General features: G+C 37.9%; 1 protein-coding gene across 3 annotated transcripts in view; it reads right to left on the reverse strand.

Annotated features, from left to right (window-relative positions):
* TMEM245 (transmembrane protein 245) overlaps nt 1–19,036 on the reverse strand; it is a 92,556-nt gene that overhangs the window by 51,550 nt on the left and 21,970 nt on the right. For 2 of the 3 annotated variants that reach the window (XM_070766878.1, XM_070766880.1), the window contains exons 6-10: nt 15,476–15,645; nt 14,814–14,918; nt 14,194–14,276; nt 11,935–12,025; nt 9,781–9,879 (exon numbers count right to left, since the gene is read on the reverse strand). In XM_070766878.1, the coding sequence (XP_070622979.1) occupies nt 9,781–9,879; nt 11,935–12,025; nt 14,194–14,276; nt 14,814–14,918; nt 15,476–15,645 (548 nt within the window). The remainder of the gene's footprint in view (nt 1–9,780; nt 9,880–11,934; nt 12,026–14,193; nt 14,277–14,813; nt 14,919–15,475; nt 15,646–19,036) is intronic. The other variant, XM_070766879.1, reaches the window with a different exon arrangement.

Genomic DNA, 19,036 nt, shown 5'->3' on the forward strand with positions numbered 1-19,036 from the left:
CTGTATATTTGCAATTTCCTGGTTGGTACACATAGGTCTTCACAGAAGCTGACATATGATGTTACAATATCTGTGAGTTCATCTAGATCTGCAGAGGTGTCTTTAAAAATATTCCAGTCTGTGCAGTCAAAGCAAGCCTGTAGCTTTAACTTTGCTTCCTCAGTTTAAGTCCTCACTGATTTAATTATTGGTTTTGTGGCTTTAAATCTTTGTTTGTAAGCAGGTACAAGGTGAATCATGCAATGATCAGAATGGCCCACAGCTGCTCTTGGTAAAGCCCTGTAAGCATTTTTTACAGCTGTGTAACAATGGTCTAAGATATTATTGCCTCTGGTGGGACAATTAGACATTTAGATGACAAAATTAGGGGTCAAGGTTGGGAGAATTGATGAATACCGGAAGTAATTGATTTGGAACCAATAATTTTGGGGGGCAATTATATTTGTTTTACTAATTTGATACTGTTTTATTGTAATATGAAGGTATTTTGAAATGTATTGAAAAAGTTTGTGATGGAGGAAAAAAATAATAAAAATTGCCACCACCACCTCAAAAAAATTATCAACAGCCCTAGGCCTGCCGGCAAAGACAGGTCTTCCAGACAGCCAGTAGGGTGGGGGCAACATGGACATCAGGGGGCAGCTGGTTCCAGAGAGCCGGAACCACCACAGATAAGGCCCTCCCCCACAGCCCCATCAACAAGCCCACCAAGTTGATGAACAAACTAAAAATTAATGAAGGTGTTTATGCGTTGGACTTCCTCCCAAGTTGGTTGCTGTATGGTAAGAACTTCTTTTTTCTCTTACCAATGATCTATTTATTTTAATGACAAAACGGATTTTTTTAGCAGCACTGCTCCCTAGTTTTGAATGGGAGCACAAGTGAAATGCAGCTGGTTCTCACTGGTTCACCCAAACCATTATTTAATTGCCTATGCAGTTCAGAGAATGGTTAAAAATAAAATGCAAGAGAGTGCTCCCCACTCCCTGTCTTTCCCTTCAATTAATAGCTCCACTTAACAGTTGCACCTGGAATGCACCCATTACATGCTAAATCAAGTCAATAAACAACAGTAACTGACAGGATTAGAGATGGGAGTAACCTCTTCCCTTCAGGAAGAAGAACAAGATTACAAACATTTTCATTATAAAGCGTATTAAGTAATATTCTTTGATCAGCTGATACTTCCTGGAGTTTCCAGCTGCTCCAGTGTTGGCTACCTCTTGTTTCTCCCTAGGGGAAAGGATACAGGAGGGGACAATGATGCAGCTGATCATACAGTCCGTGAATATACTGCATGTGTTATGAAGCACCCAATTTAGAACATAGAATAATAGAGTTGGAAGGATTAAGGGCTTTGGTAAGCATGCCCAGGCTTTCAATTAGTCTGAGCAGCTGCTTTTAGTTTCCCTCTCAGCCACATTTCCTTTGGGATTGACTTTTTTTTTTTAAGGAGAATGGCTGTTTTAGATTTTCTGCATTGTTTCACTGGTTCCTGGCACTGTCCTTTTGTTGTGTAATTCCCTCACTCATTTTGAAAGCTTCTAGTGATGGAAAGCTATTCCATTGGTTGATTGGTCTCATCCTTAGAAAATCAAAAAAAGAGATTGCTTCGCTCTTTGGTTAGTTTCTATCCATTGTTTCTTGTTGTGTTTTTTGGTGCTTTGAAAAATATATTTTCTGACAAAACAGAGATTGGATAACCATTTGTCTGAAGTGGTGTAGTGTTTCCTGCCTAAGCAGGTGGTTGGACTAGAAGATCTCCAAGATCCTTTTCAACTCTATTGTTCTATTCTAGAATTATTCTATTCTATTCTATTTAAAATATTAGAATAGTGTTATTTTATTGTGAGTTGACTAAGGAGAAATTTCCTAAGAGTGAGACCATTCAAGTTGACCATGCCCACCAAGTCACATTACTAAGCCATGTCCACAGAACTGGTAGGGAAAAAATTTGGATTTCACAATTAAATAGGAGCATTTAGGAATGACTGAAGAAGATATTTGGACAATTGTGAATGCAGTTGAGAAGGACAGTCACTGCGTGTATAAATCTTTCTGTCAACAGTTTCATTTTCCTAAGGACATCTGAACATTAACTTTCACTTTCTGAACATTTCATGTGTATTTTGTTTCTGCTTTAAAAATTGATTAGTGGTTGAATGCTGATTTATTTCAACTCCTTGTTGGGGTTGAATTGTTTTTCTTTTTCTTTTTATATGTTATTCCAATAACTTCTGTCTTTTCTATATGGAAACAAGGCAGCCATAGTTGCGGTGAAGGAGTGTGAAAAAGTTTTAGGTTCTTACCACAGAATTTATATGGCAAAATATCTAGAATTTATATGTATTGAATTTTTCTTTTAACCTGGGATTGAAATATAGAGAAACATATAGAAAACGTCTATTTTTTGTTCTTTGGGCCCTAATTAAGTTTCACAGGCTGAAACTAAGTAAGCAGAGTGGGGGAGAATGCATCCCTTATCTGAATTTCTCTTTAAATAGCTCAATGAGACAATAATGATCCTACAAAATATGTTGGGGCATGGAACTTGGATATTTTTCTTAAAGGCACAGGAAAAGAAAAAGGAATGTGGCTCTTTTTGCCTTGTTTTGCTGGGCAGCCCAAGGTAAAGATTTTTTTAATGGCTTATTTTAATATTTTCCAACAGAATTTAAAATCTTGTCTCTGGTGATGAAAGGTATTTGACAGCTACATAAAAGTTTTCTCAATTTCCCCACCGTATTTTTACTATTCTTTCCTCTTTAGCAGTGATGGGCTACCAAAATTTTTACTACCACACTGTGGGCGTAGCTTATGCATTTTATTTCAACATCTTTTAGTGCAAACTGTGTGCTCTGGGGTGGAACTCCAAATTTTGCTACCGGAACTGCGTTCCTGACCATTCCCGTAGGAGCCCATCACTGCTCTTAAGTGTACACAGACTAATACATATATATCCAAAAATAGGGGGAAAAAATCAGAGCTCTTAGTTTATACACCATGGTCAATTTCATCCTAGATTTTAGTTTGGTTCAAAAGTACTTGTAAAGAAGACTTAGCAATTCTGCAATATACTGTATACCTAACCCATTTTTAAATTAACTTTCTTCTCAATAAGCACACAAAGAAGAGAAAGATCAGTGTTATTGTTTTTCTTTTTTTAAAAAAATACCTTTGTTTAGCCAAAATCAACTGTTTGTCACGCTGAGAATTGCCAGCCACAGAGACATTCAGTAGTTAAAGAGTTAATGTGTGCCTTTCCCCCTCTTAACCACTCCCACAATTCACATCATATCCTTTTTAATCATATCCGTCTGCTTACGTAGCAGCACATTCCATTCTGTTCTCTCCTCCCTGCAGCCATGCTTAAAGGCTGTGTTACAAAGTGTCCCTCGTGGCACATTTATTTTTCTGTTTACTAAATAAAGTTTGTTTACTTTGATTCCTGCTGCCTGAGTCTCATTTAAATCCATCCCTCGACGTGGTAGCAGAGGATGGTTCGTTTACCCTAATTAACCAGGCTGGAATGCCTGCAAAAAAGCGCAGACATTTCTCTGCCCTTGAAACAAAATGCAGATCTCGGTAGGAGACATTTCTACAGAGAGATTTACAACTTCAGCGAACGCAGAAGAAATTCCTTCTCAAGGAATCTTATCTCTGGCTCAAGATAAAGCACTGCAAATCGTGAGTAGCAATGACACTTCTACTAGAATTCATTGCTTGCAAAAATTAAAATACAGCCAGGCTGTCCCTGATATTACTAGTCCTTCTGCAATGCAAAAAGTATTTTTCTGTGAAAAACAATGTTCTCTAAAGAACCGTGAAAGCAATATTAATTCAGTGGCAAAGCAGAAGGCAAATGTTTCATATGATGAGCAAGGCACGCAGACAAGTTTAAAATGCCATATCGAAGCCACAGAAGCAGCAATGAATCCTTATCAGCAAGGAAGTATGCCAAAAATTCTTGGAGCTCAGCCACAGCTCAAAATTAATGAGGACCAGATGTTAATAAAGCTTTCTGAGCCAGATTTAGAAGAATGCCAGTTTTTCCTAGAACATATTAATATGCAAACTCTAAATTCCTTAGCTGATGATTTAAGACATGATATTAATGATGCGCAGAAATGTTTATCAGAATTGAAGCTAAATAAAAAGGCAAGTGATCTCACCCAGTCTAAAAAAAAAAATCTGGTTCAGTTTTATTGCAATCAGCTCATCGAGAAGGAGCAAAAGCTAAGCAAAATAAGAAGCGTGCAATTAGAATATTGTGAAAGTAAAATACATGAATCATTAGAAGCAAGAAAAATTGTGTCTGTCCAAAGACAGCCTGATGATGTAATGCATTCCTTTCCACTCAAGGAACTAGGTGCAGCACCACCCAGTGGCCAAACTGAGAAATTACCCAGTTCAACTTATTTTCAGGAATCTAGCTCATTTCCAAGCCAGATCAAAAATGCGCCACCTGGTGGCCAAATTAAGCAACTGCACCAACCGCACCAAAATGTTATTTTATTGCCAGAAGACTCGGGACCGCCATCCAGTGACCGTTTTAAGCAATACAGGTCACCAGAAAATTTAGATGGCCAGAAAAATATTGATTTGCGCCAGAAAGATTTATTTTTAGATTTCCAAATAAACAAAGAAGCTTCAGCAGGACAATTCTATTCTGCATACAAAGAAAGGTTTGTACCTCAACTGACATTTTCGCAACAAGTACCCCAACCAAGTCATGGGGTGCAATTCTCACAGGTACAACCGCCACAAGTTCCTGCTACGCCTGTTCAACCGGCGCAAATCCCACTTCAGTCGGCTCAGCCATTATTGGCACCACGTCCTCAACTACAGCAACAAATGCCGGCTGCAAGTCAAGAGCAATTTTCTGTATTACCGCCATTAAAAGAAGTCATTTTGGAACGCAGGAGTCCCAGTAACTCCAAATCAGCTCAACGAGATTCTGGAAGCAGATCACATTCTACAATCAATTTGGAACGCAGGAGTCCCAGTAACTCCAAATCAGCTCAACGAGATTCCGGAAGCGGATCACATTCTACAATCAATTTGGAACGCAGGAGTCCCAGTAACTCCAAATCAGCTCAACGAGATTCCGGAAGCGGATCACATTCTACAATCAATACCGTGCTTCTAAAAAATGTTCCTGATTCAAATTGTGAGTACGGCACAAGACATTTATGGACTTTGGATAGCGGAGCTGCTTTTCACATTACTCACCAGAGAACTTTTTACTGAATTACATGAGTCTGACATAAAGGAGGTGCATGCAGTCTCAAATCACGTATGCAAAGTCAAAGGAGAAGGAACTATCTACATTGATGAACTCGACCAGATGATTCCATGCGTTCTCTACATTCCAGACGCTGGAAGCAACATACTCAGCCTTCACCACCTAAACAAAGACTTAGGCTACAAAGCTATGCTCCTGAACTATGACATCCACATTATTAGAAATGGAACTGTTGTCGCATAGGCCATTCCGATTGGTGGTGTTTTCTACCTGAAGCCAAATTTTCGTTCACTGGTAGATGTAAGTATGAGCGTTCCAAACCATGAAAGCGCAGGCCCAGAGAGAAAACCTGCTGCTACTATAAAATCAGAGGCTCATAAAGCCAATGAATCCCAAGGTGTTCCGCATAATGTTGCAAATGCTAAACCTGTACTAATAAACCTTTTCATTCCAGGTGCATCCACCGTTGGCATCGTCGTTTGGGCCATGCTTCATATGATGTCTTATCCAAGATGCCCGAATGCGTGAGCGGTTTCAAAGTCGATAGTAATTGTCCCATTTACTTGGACTGTTTTGTTTGTAACAAATCTAAATCAAAAGCTGCCCCCATTGCTAAGCAGGCCCTTTGTTTGTCTTCACGCATTTTCGATTTGGTTCATACCGACATTGTCGGTCCATTTCGGCCTACTAGGGGTAACAATAAGTATTTCTTAACAATTGTTGATAGTTTTTCTAGATATGGTTTTGTATTTCTTATGAAACAGAAATCAGAGACGTTTCAGATCTTTACAGACTTTGCTGCACAGGTCTTCAATCAATTTGGTGTCTGTATCAGAAGAATCCAAAGTGATCGTGGCGGAGAATTCATGTCTCAGCGATTCTAGAACTGGATGAGACGCAAAGGAATACGGCACCAAGCTTCAGCCCCTTACACTCCGGCTCACAACGGGATTGCAGAACAAAGGCAAGGTGTTTTACAGACTACGTATCGCTGTCTCCTAGAAGACGCTGATCTCGACAATGCCTACTGGGGCGAAGCACTATGGTATGCAAACTACCTTGTTAATCGTACTTGGAGCAGTGTTTTAAAACAAACTCCGTACTACATGTTTTATGGGAAGAAGCCTGACATTCAAAACCTCCACATTTTTGGCTCGTACGCCATGGTTAACATTCCACTGGCCCAGAGAAAGAAGGGCGGTCCAGTGGCAGAAAGACTGAGATTTATAGGTTTTGATGAAAGTTCCAAGTACTACAAATTTACTGACTCTAACTACAGAGCTATTATTTCCAATTCAGCCAAATTTGAGGAAGATACAAATTGGTCCAGAATACACAGTAATGATACTTCAGTTTATTTTCCTAAAGATGTTCAAGGTACAGCGCAACCTGATTCTCAGATAGCTGTTCCAGATGTTCCAGATATTCCAGATGTTCCTGATGTACAGTCTTCACCAATCGCAGATGATGTTACTAGCGATGTAAATGAAGACAGAGATGACCAAAATGAATGGACCACGGTTCTAAGACGTTCCAGGAGAACCACAAAAGGAGTTCCTCCTCAGAGATATCAAGCGCAAGTAACTCAAAAATTGTTTCCTGTTATTTGCAACAATGTTTTACTTCCTCTCGATAATTTTTATCAAATAAGACATTTACCTAAACCTGAACAAGAAAAATGGTATGATGCCATGCAAGCTGAACTTGACAGTTTAAAGAAACTTAAGGTGTACAAACACAATGACCCTCCAGAAGACAAGAGAGTTATTGGTACACGATGGGTCTACAGAATTAAGCGAAAGCCAAATGGTGAGGAACTATACAAAGCAAGATTAGTAGCACAAGGTTACTCTCAGATTTTTCCAGATGATTACACCGATACTTATTCACCTACTGTCAGAAATGAAAGTATCAAAATCGCCTTAACAACTGTTGCTGCCCTGAATTTAGAAGTTTTCCAGTTCGATGTCGAAACTGCCTATCTGAATGCTGATCTAGATGAAGAAATTTACGTGAAAGGCGCACCCGGATTCCAGGACCAGGAAGGACGTGTCTGGCGCCTGCAAAAGAGTCTGTACGGATTGAAACAATCTGGTTTAATGTGGCACAGGTGTCTCATTGACAAGCTAAATTCAATGGGCTTTATTAAGTCCGACTCTGATCAATGCGTGTTTACAAAAGGGCAAGGTAATGTTTATGAAATTGTTCTTGTTTATGTTGATGATATTGTTTACATTGGTCCAAATCAACGTATGAGTGAGATTTTTGCAAAAGGTTTAGAAAAACATTTTACACTGAAAAGCTTAGGACACATTCATGATTACTTAGGAGTTCAGATTCAGAAAACTCAGAAGGGGTTTAGCCTCTCACAAGCAAACAAGATTGATCAACTTTTACAACAATGCAACATGGCTGATGCACGCCCATGTCGGTCTCCAATGCAGACAGACTTTTACAAGTTGACATACCAAAACAATCCTTTATTTAAGGACCAAACACTTTATCGCTCAGTCATTGGGTCACTGTTATACATTAGCAGTTGGACAAGACCCGACATTTCACTTAGTGTGAATTTGTTGTCACGACACGTAGGCAACGCAACTACATTTCATTGGACATGCATAAAGAGATTGCTCAGATACATGAAGCACACGATGAGCATGAAGTTGTTCCTGGAACCAGAACACAACAAGTATCCTGAATTGATTTGCTATGCAGATTCTGATTGGGCGAGTGACATTGAAACTCGTCAAAGTACTTCTGGTTTTATAATGTTTTTGAATGGTTGTCCAATTTATTGGAAAGTTAGAAAGCAGAAATTTATTTCTTCTTCCTCCACTGAGTCCGAATATGCTTGTGTTTCTGACTGTTGTAATGATTTAATTAATGTTTCTGCTCTCATTAATAGTATCTGGGCTGATCCAATGAAACCAATTGTTATTATGGAGGACAATACTTCAATTAAATTCATTGCTGAAGCTGAATATGTGGGAGCCCGTTCACGGCAAATCGACTTAAGATATAAGAATGGAAGAAAATATGAGCAACAAGGATTCGTGAAACTACAATATGTGCCTACAAATGAACAGATCGCTGACGTGCTGAATAAACCACTGCCAGCCGACCAACACGAATACCTCTCCGAGAAAATGTGCCTTATGTGAACCAATGTCGCTGATGACTACCAAAGAAGGGGTATCACGCTGAGAATTGCCAGCCACTGAGACATTCAGTAGTTAAAGAGTTAGTGTGTGCCTTCCCCCTCTTAATCACTCCCACAATTCACATCATATCCTTTTTAATCATATCCGTCTGCTTAGGTAGCAGCACATTCCATTCTGTTCTCTCCTCCCTGCAGCCATGCTTAAAGGCTGTTTTACAAAGTGTCCCTCGTGGCACATTTATTTTTCTGTTTACTAAATAAAGTTTGTTTACTTTGATTCCTGCTGCCTGAGTCTCATTTAAATCCATCCCTCGACACTGTCTACCCCATCTCTAAACTAGGTCCATTCACAAAGTTGCATCTACATCACTCTTCCCCACCTGCCCCGCCACTATTTGAATGCTGCTGGTTGCCACTGAAGTTGCTGATGCCCCCTTGACCAGGATAAAACAAGACACAATTTATGTAGACTTCTGCCAGAAGCTTCAGCTTCTGGTCATCACACTTCAAAAGAGACATATAAACTCTGAAAAGGGTACAGAAAAGAGCAACCAAAATGATAAAGGGACATATGAAGAGAGGTTTCTGGAACTGGGCATGGCTAGCCTAGTGAAAATAATAATAATAATAATAATAATAATAATAACAACAACAACAACAACAACAACAACAACAATAATGTAGTATTAGATTTGTATGGGCCTGGAGGGACATGATAGCAGTATATAGGTACTTGAGGGGTTACCACAGAGAGGAAGGGGTCACACTATTTTCCAGAGCACCACAGGGCCAGACAAGGAACAACGGATGGAAGCTGACCAAGGAGAAATTCAACCTAGAAATAAAGAAGAACTTCCTGACGGTCAGAGCGATCAACCAGTGGAATGGCCTGCCAGCGGAGGTTGGGAATGCCCCAACTCTGGACATTTTCAAGAGGAAATTGGACTGCCATCTGGCTGGGGAGGTGTAGGATTTCCTGCTTGAGCAGGGGTGGACTTGATGACCTGCAGGGTCCCTTTCAACTCTAATAAAATAAATAAATAAATAAATAAATAAATAAATAAATAAATAAATAAAAACAGCTCCAAACTTGATTGCAGAAAATACAACTTCAAAAAGAGTGCTCTACCCAATTCCATTGTTACATCTTCAAACCCTCCCAGTTTCAACCTTAAAATGTCTACTGTGGATCTCACCCCATTCCTAAGAGGTCCATAAAGGGGATGTGCATAAGCACAGAAGTGTGATTACTGTCCCTGTACTCCTGTTCCCATTTATTTGTAACCATTTCTTTCGTTCATGTCCATGCTCATATTTATATTGCTATCTTGTACATGTCTGACAAACTAATAAATAAAATAAAGATACTTACTTTTGCAAACCAAGTATGATATAATCTGTCCCAAAGCTCCAGAACTTGTTTTTCAATCACAGCAGTATTATTTACTTTTTCTCCTAATATTTTATCAAGCTATAAAATATTAAAGTGTCAAAATATTTTTAAAAGAACATATTCATTGACCAATTATGTATTTTATATTGACTAAATATCCATTAATCAAATAAACTATTTTAATTAAAAAATGTTCATACTTTTTATTCATTCACTTGCTAAAAGTATTGCAAATGTTGAAAAACTATGGTATATTTATAAATACATACACACACACACACACATACTTATTTTCTCCCAGGGCCTTTATTTATTGAGAGAATGTTTTATATTGCCATTCAGTTTGAAAACATTACATAGGATCTGAATAGTATTTAAATTGTAGCAATAACAATTTTGGTTGATATACTGTATTTTTCGGAGTATAAGTGTTGTGGTTGGCTCTGAGCCAGCTCCTGCCTCAAGGACTGTGGGGGTGGATGTGGGTGAATCTTCACAGTGTCAGAGGCCAGTGTTACTGCCGTCTGTTGCTGACAGCGAAGCATCTGACACAGGGAGTGAATGTGAACTGGGATCCTCAGAGTGGGGCTTGCAGACAGCCAATAAGAGAGCAATTCATCCTCCTCCTTATCTTTGCTGGACTCAGATGAAGAAGCATTCATTGACAAATGCAGCTGCAGGGCAATGACTAGGAAAGAGCAGCTGCGTAAATACTACAGGAGATAAGGGAGTTTCACCTCCTGTGGTTGGGTGTGGTTCAACTAATTAGGGCTACTGTTAAATGGACAGCATGCCAGCCTCTCAGTGTGGAAGATTATCTATTCGGAGAAAGAGAAAGTGGCTTTCGTCTCAAGAACTCTTTTTGCATTGATCCCAGGACTTTGAAACTAAACTATAGTCAAGTGTGTGAGTTGCCAACAGTTGAAGAAGGGTAGCTGTGATGTCTTCACAGCTGCTTGCTAATTGCTTTGTGTTTGTTTATTGCTTTTCACTGCCTTCAAGTCTGTTGCTTTGAAAGTGTGCTCTTTGACTGCAAAAAGGGTGTTTTGCTTTTTTATTTTCGATAAAAACTGTGTTGACTTTTCAAGTGTGCGTGTCTGAATTCATACCTTTGCACTTAATTGGGGCTCGTGCCGTTAACCCCGGCAGAACACACCTTTTTCCTTCCTAAAAGAAGCTAATAATTTGGGTGTGTCTTATACTCTGAATGTAGCTTTTTTCCCCAGCCCTAACTAGCTGCTAATGATCTTCCCAGCTCTTATCTTGCAGGCTCTTTCATTGTTACTCTCTGCAAAGAATGTTTTCCAAGCCCTAAGTCTTTGCAGGGTTTTTTCATTGTTCTACTTGCTCCAATTGTTTCTTTCCAGGTGCTAATGATGTTTCCAGCTCTTACTGGCTTGCAAGCTCTTTCATTGTTACATTGAAGAAGGGTTTTTTAAAGCACTAACCAGGGCATAAAATAATGTGTTGAAACTGACCAGACTAAGAACACTAGCCAGATGAATATCTGGTAAGCAGATTATTTTCCCTATTTTCCTCCCTAAAACTAAGGTGCGTCTTATACTCTGAAAAATACAGTAATTACCATAAATCATGACAGTATTCAGAATGTATTTAAAAGGAACAAGAAAAGTAACATAATTTAGATTATCAAATCTAAATATAGAAATCTATATATTGTTATTGCAGAACTACTGTTGTTTTGCTCGGTTAATACTGCTTAATAAGAACTAATGTACATTCTTCAAATATGCTTGAACAAGTCTTTTATTGGACCCAGCAGGTAAACAAATAACCTGATCTCATAATGATATTAGGAGGGACTAAAAAGCTTATTTAACATTTATAAATTATAGTTTAATAGCACCTGCAAGTTTATGTTTTTCATCCAGCTAATTTGAAATATCAATTTTAATATACTTTTTATAATTTTCTTTTACTGACTACTATGAAATTTGATGAATAATAGCACAAAATGTATTTTTCATTAACATTTAATTAAAAGGCAAACTATTTGCGAACAATGTCAACATCAAATATAAATCAAAGGTTATTTTTGCAGTTATGAAAATTTTAAAAAAGAAAGTAAGAAGCAGCAGAACATTAATCTCCAAAGAGGAATCTTATTGTTACCTTATGTGTTATCCATTCTCGCCCATATTGATAAACATTATTAGCAGCTGAATTCAAAGCCTTCTGAATGACTTGAGCTTCGGGAAGCCAACTAATTAAGAAATGCAAATGTTAAAAAAATGTATTCTGATTGCACGTATTCAAAGTGCATGTATATTATTTCAATAAATAAAAGAAGATAGACAACTTGGTATTTTTAATAGGAATGATGAGGATGTTTAAATGTAGTTTCTCTTGCCAAATAACATACATTCAGATTTATACGTTTTTCTGAAAGTTCAGCATATTGAACAGTAGCTATTGAAATGCCACTTCCCAAAATCCTTAACCTTGTTATTTATTTGAAATGTATTTATGTACAATTTTTTTCAAAGAATGGCAAATTAATGTAGATTAAATACCAAATTTCCATAGGTATTTCTCATGAATAAACACTGTCTTTGTAAATATAATTTTTATTGAAAACATTTTAAGATACGTAATACAAATGGATTTAAAGAAATTAAAAATAACAATAGTAAATACCTAAGAAAATTTTTAAAAGAAATGAAAAAGGGTTATAAAGAAGCAGCTTTTGATCTTTTTAATAGCAGCTATACATGCATTTATATTTTACCCTCTCTTTAAGGTTACATAATTTTCTTCTTTCTGTTCTGCTGGCGTGTCCCAACTGCCCATAATTACAGGTAATTAGTCCAGAAAGACACACACCACACGATAGAAAGAAAACCAAAAGTCTTTATCAACAGAAAAGCAGAAATAGCTCCCTTTTTAAATGTCAAAGGGATTTTCTGATACACACAAGGCACAGGTTAAATGCAATCCAATTTCTCACCCAATAACTGGGAAATTGAGTCCAATTCTAAAGTCCAGAAAGTCCACATACAGACTTGAACAGGGAAAACAGCAAAAACCACGATCTTGACAAAACTATGAATCAGATAAACTGCCATGAGGCTAAACCAGCACACTGCTCTTTTATCTGTAACACTAATTACAGCAGCTCCATCCAACCACAGGTAGCCTCACTTATCTCCTGTAATAATCCTTCAGTTGTTCTCTCCTGTGCATCACTCTACGCATGCGTGGATCTGTCATAAGTTCTTGTTCAGAATCCAGGGATGATAAGGATGATTGATCTCCTCCTGGGCTGTCTGCCAAACTCCCCCCTTCCCTGCTACTCACGCTTCCTTCGTCAGAGGAGCCTTCGTCGGGAGATTCTATCGGGAGCAAAACAGACCTGTGGCCTGTGGATGTTTCCCCCACATCCACCTCCACATTCCTTGGGGCAGGAGCTGGGCCAGAGCCAACCACAACACTTTCTATAAACTACTTTTCCTAATCTACACTCAATCAAAGATTTTAGCGTAGCAGAAGCAGATGTTTTTCTAGAACTCCCTTTCTTTCTCCAGCAAATTTTGGCAATTTGACCTCTAGTTGCTCTGCCTCTTTAAAATCTAGCTTGTACTTCTGGTAGTTGTTGGTTCACATACTGCTGATGCCTAAATTACAGGATTTTGAACATAACCTTGCTAGGGTGTGAAATAAACATAACAGTACGGTAGTTTCACATTCTTTGACATTGTGCTTCTTTAGAATTGGAAAGCAAAGCACAAAGGTAAAATATATTTGAGAACAATCAGAAAATATTTAGGAACTGCAAATATTGTAATGCTTAAATAAAACAAACAGTACAAATACACTTAAATATAGAGTATTTTCTATTAGTTCATTTCCATTGTAACCTTTATATCTGGAGGAGGTTAAAACTTCAACAATTCAAATTCCACAAAAATTAAACCATTTTAAAATACAAAAAATAATGCACTAATTTATATTCTGCAAATTATATGCAGTTAAGTTGCATGAATCTCAAAATTGATACCACAGAGGTATCAAAGAATAGGAAAGGACAGTCAAAATGATAAAAAGGCTGAAACAATGTGGTTGTGAGAAAAGGTCAGACTTTCCAATTGAAAAAATGAAATATAAAGATATGCAGCAAAACAGATTTAAGGGGGGAAAACTGGCTTGATCCATGTCTGGGTGCTGATATAAGGTTTATTGGCATTTTCTTAAAAAAATATTTGATTTGGGAAAGAACAAACAGGCCTTGTGTTCATGCTTAAGGTATGCTGCAAATTATTATGCTATACATGGTGCAAAAAAGTGGGTAAATGCTGGGATACATAATCAGATACATAATCAGTATCAAAGTGAAGAGAATATTCATACCCTAACAGTTATGGCATTACTTACTTGGCCCATTCTGGATGATTGGCTACTGTTTCATTAATCAACATGCTTGTTACTTCAATCATATGTACACTTTCCTGATGAACCTAATGGAATACAAGGGGGGGGGGGTTAATGAATGTATCACACCATTAAATATATACCTTATATTTATTCTGTGACTAAGATTTATAATTTGGTGTAAACCTTATTCTAGACTAGATTCTGATTTTTTTTTAAAGGCAGTCCCATATCAAATAAATTATAGTAATCCAACATGGATTCACAAGCAGTCTGCTATCTGGTCCTATAAGCCTTCAGAGTGTCTTACTTACACACTGAAAAATATGGTATATCACAATTTGAATGATCATTCTGACACATGAGTAACTGGTTGGAACGGGGTTGTTTTCCTATTTTGTGCATATCTCTTTTTTTCCCTAGAAAAACAAATTTATCTAATCTGAGAGAAATTAAAATACCTGCTTTTTTATTTCAACCGCAATCACTCTTTAGTGTGATTTTTAGAATATACATTGATTATATCAATTTTGAGAATAAATAAAACACTGACCATTAGTAAAATCTGCAGATTGGAATATAAATTTCAGCAAAAATGTTGCATTGTTTAATAGTACACATACCTTTGCTGTAAGGAGCAGTGCAAGTAGCAAGGTGCCTATCACTAGCACAAATATAATACATATGCTAATGATTTTATCTAGGATTTTTTCCAACCATACGATCAACTGTGAAAAACAAGAAAATGTAATAAACTTCCTGTAAAGTTCTCACAAAATGTTTTCAAAACTGTATGGTGGCTTCTCCAACCTTAGAGAAATGATTTCAGGTAGTGAAAGATAACAGATGAATACTGCTCCTTTTTCCTATGAAAGAATGCTTTTAAAATCGTAATATCATTTATTAGAATAGAATAGAATAGAATAGAATAGAATTCTTTATTGGCCAAGTGTGATTGCATACACAAGGATTTTGTCTTTGGTGCATATGTTCTCAGTGTACATAAAAGAAAAAGATACATTTGTCAAGAATCATGAGGTACAACACTTAATGATTGTATGATGATTAAATATTAACTATAATAAGACCCTGAAAATAAACATTGGAAAAGTTGTGTTACTTATAATCTGAACAATACATACAATATTTGTATGTATTTTTAATCTGAATACATACACCAGTATTTTTATTATTTTTAATAGAAAAATGTTGTGAAAAAGTGCAGGGTGCTTATTTCTTAAAAAATTATTTGAATTAGAGCAATTTTACAAATAATTTTAAATACCTTGCTGTCTAATTTGAGAATAAGTCTTCCAAGCCCCTTAATTGGTTGTGGTGCAAGAACATCTTGACGTTGTCTCACAAAATCTTCCACAACACGCCAGTAGGTACTGCAGTAAATCAGTGAGAATTGCACTATTCCAAAGTGAACCAACAGTTTTTTTAAAACCCACACTGCAAACATAAAAAGGGAATTAAGTACTTTTCATACATAACACCTATATTTTTTGCTCATAAAATCATTTTGTTTCAATAGGAATTAATAGCAATAGAAATAACACATACTTATATACTGCACCATACTGCTTTACAGCACCTTCTAGGTGGTTTACAATGTCAGTGTATTACTCCCCACATATGGATCTTTTTTTAAATTGATTTCAAAAGACTGGAATACTGAATCAACCTTGAGCTGCCTTAGGACTGAGATCCAGGCTGTGGACTGTTAGCTTGCAATATTCTAACTACCACGCTAGGGCTATATTCAATTGAATTAAGCTCATATTCAAATTTTTCTACCTGAATCAACAGCTCTCAAAATGTTTGCTTTTGGATAATCATAGTTAATGTTAAGCATGGTTGACTTTATGTACCAGGTTTGCTTCAGAAGTTTCAAGATGACTTCCACTAAGCATACAAAACATTAAGAAGCATGACATCAGTAAGCAAACATGAGAAAGTGCTTATGAATAATAAGCTGAAAATGGTTACACGAACAGGAATCTGATTTCCAGTTCACGAGATGTAAGAGGTTCTAGCCAGACAATATTAACAACAACAACAACAACAACAATAATAATTTATTAGACTTGTATGCCGCCCCTCTCCGAGGACTTGGAGAAGTATTGAGAAGTATTAGTAATCCACCAATAACAACCATAATGGGCATTATAATTTCCATCACTAAGTGTGGTATCACGTGATCATATTATTTAATGACATTTCCACCACAAACCAAGCCATTCTTGGTTAGTCTTCTCAGCCCCAAGACTCAGTAAGAGTTGGGACTGCCTTCAATTAGTTCTTATCACCAACATTTCTCTGCTTGTTTGGCTTCCCATACCTTGCTTTGTGAGGAAGCAAAGAACCCAAGAACTGCATGGTTCTGGGGTCACTAGTTATACGCAGGGAAGCAGCCCATCTCAACCCAGTCCCATCTGCACTCTCCCTCATTTTTCTGCATTCTGGGGCTCTCTGCTGCACCTCTCCTGATCTTGCCATCTTCTTGCTCCTGCTGCTGCTGAATCATTCCCAGTGGCTGCTTGGACAGCCCGAGACTGAGCTTTGTGCTGTGCTGTGGCTCTGGAATTGCAAAAGCCAGCACCAATTTGTCCCAGCAATCCAAGGCAAAGAGACTTGTTGCCACAATGGCTCTGGGGCTCAAGAACTCCTGAACCAAAGCAAATCATGAAGATCCGCCCCAGCCTGGTCCAGCAGGACAATACAAAATCATAGCTGCCCCAGTCCTTACCATAATCACCCTCACCACCCTGCATGCCAATATCTCAAGTTTTTAAACTGTATTCTTGATTCCATTGCTGATAAGTGCTCAGACTCGCCCTTCATGAGGCTGCTAGTCACATGAGGCCATATTCCTGGGTCTTTCAAGGCAATGTGCAACCTGAAGAAGAAAACCAATAGCTGCCTCCCAAAAAGTGAAGCAATAAGTGCCTCATGAGCAGCAGGAGCAAATAGATGGTGAAATGTGCTGAAATGTGCAAAGTGCTGTGTAGCTAGGGGCCAAAGGGGTCGTGGGGACAGATAGATAGTGGGAGCTGAAATGCCTCTGCAGACAGATCTGAAAGCGGGCTGCCAAGTTTCTTAATTTGATCATGTAACTGTGGGTGTGCTGCAACAGCCATGACTCTGGGGACGTTTGCTGAGCACCTCAATAACTTTAAATCATTACTGAACAAATGGTCATAAATTCAAGATTACCCAATAGCTTTTAAAACAAAACAAAAAACCTGGAGCAGATTTACAAGTGAGCTTCCAGAATGAGAAATATGAAAACCAAACAGGGTAAAGAATGTTTGAAAAAACTAGACAAATATAATTTGTAAAAAGAAAATTGAATGGAAATATGATAGTTTTTTGCAAATATCAAAAAATCTGTTAAGTTCACAAGGATACAGATGTATGTCTTCGAACACTGATCGAAGAACCAAAGAGGTAAGGCAACTCAGATTTAATTGTAACTGATGAATATAATGAGGAGTAATTATTGAACTCCTAGGAAACAAAATGTTACATTTAGAATAAAAGGAAGGTAAATTATCAGTTGAATTGAAATTTTGCTATAAAAGGTTATAGAAGAATCAAAACGTTGTGAGAAGGATTTGTACCATTAAGAGCAACATTTTTGTAATTGTTTCTATACCAATACTAGAAGTCTTTGAATCAAGATGGGGTACTAATCGGTTTAAATGAAATGCAAGTGTAGTAGATACACCAAGAAAGCTTGGTGGAAGTGATAAAATTTACCGTGTTTTTCGCTCTATAAGACACACCTGCTGATAAGACGCACCTAGATTTTAGAGGAGGAAAATAGAAAAAAAATATTTTAAGCCAAAAAGGGGAGAGGAAGAGAGGAAGGAGTGAAAGAAGGGAGTGAGGGAGGAAAGAAGGGAGGAAGGAAAAGGAAAGCAAGAAATGGAGGGAGGAAAGGAAGGAAGGAAGGAAAGAAAGAAAGAAAGGGGGAAGGGACAGGAACAGAGGAAGGAAGCAAGGAAACTTATGAAAGGGGAGAGTAAGAGAGGAAGGACTGAAGGGAGGGAGGGAGGGAAGAAGGTAGGAAGGAGAAAGAAAAGAAGAAATAGAGGAAGGGAAGGTAAAAGAGAGAAAGAAAAAGAGCAAGAAAGAAAGAGAAAGAAAGAAAATGAAAGACAAATAAAAATAGAGAGGGGGAATGAAAGAAATGGAAGGAGGGAAGGAAGGAGAGAAAGAAAGAGAAAGAAAGAAAGCAAGAGAAAGAAAAAAGAATGAAAGAGCAAGAGAGCAAGAGAGAAAAAGAAAGAAAGAGAGAAAGAAAGAAAGAAAGAAAGGCAACTTCAAAGAAAGGCTCACTGAGCATCTCTCACTCTCTCTCTCTTTCTATCCCTCTTTCTTTCTTTCTCTTCCTTTCTCTCTCTCCTCTTCCTTTATCTCCTCTCTCTCCCTCCCTCTCTCTTTCTCTCCCCCCTCTCTCCCCCTTTCCCTCTCTCTTTCTCTCTCTCCCTCTCTTGCTATCTCTCCCCCCTCTCCCTCTCTCTTTCTCTCCCCCCTCTCCCACCTCTCCCTCTCTCTTTCTCCCTCTCCCTCTTTCTCTCTCTCCCCCTCTTTCTCTCTCTTCTTCTCACTTTCTCTCTCTTGTTTTCTTTCTGTCTCTTTTGCTTTCTCTCTCTCTCACTCTTTCTCTCTTTTTTCTTTCTCACGCTCTTTCTTTCTCTTGTTCTCTCTCTCTTGCTATCTCTTTCTCTCCCCCCTTTCTCTCACTCTCTCTTTCTCACTTTCTCTCTATCTTGCTGTCTGTTGCTCTCACTCACTCTCGTTCTCTCTCCGTTCTTCTCAGCGGTGACGGGGCCGG

This window comes from Erythrolamprus reginae, chromosome Z (assembly GCF_031021105.1).
Source record: "Erythrolamprus reginae isolate rEryReg1 chromosome Z, rEryReg1.hap1, whole genome shotgun sequence".
Taxonomy (NCBI): Eukaryota; Metazoa; Chordata; class Lepidosauria; order Squamata; family Dipsadidae; genus Erythrolamprus; species Erythrolamprus reginae.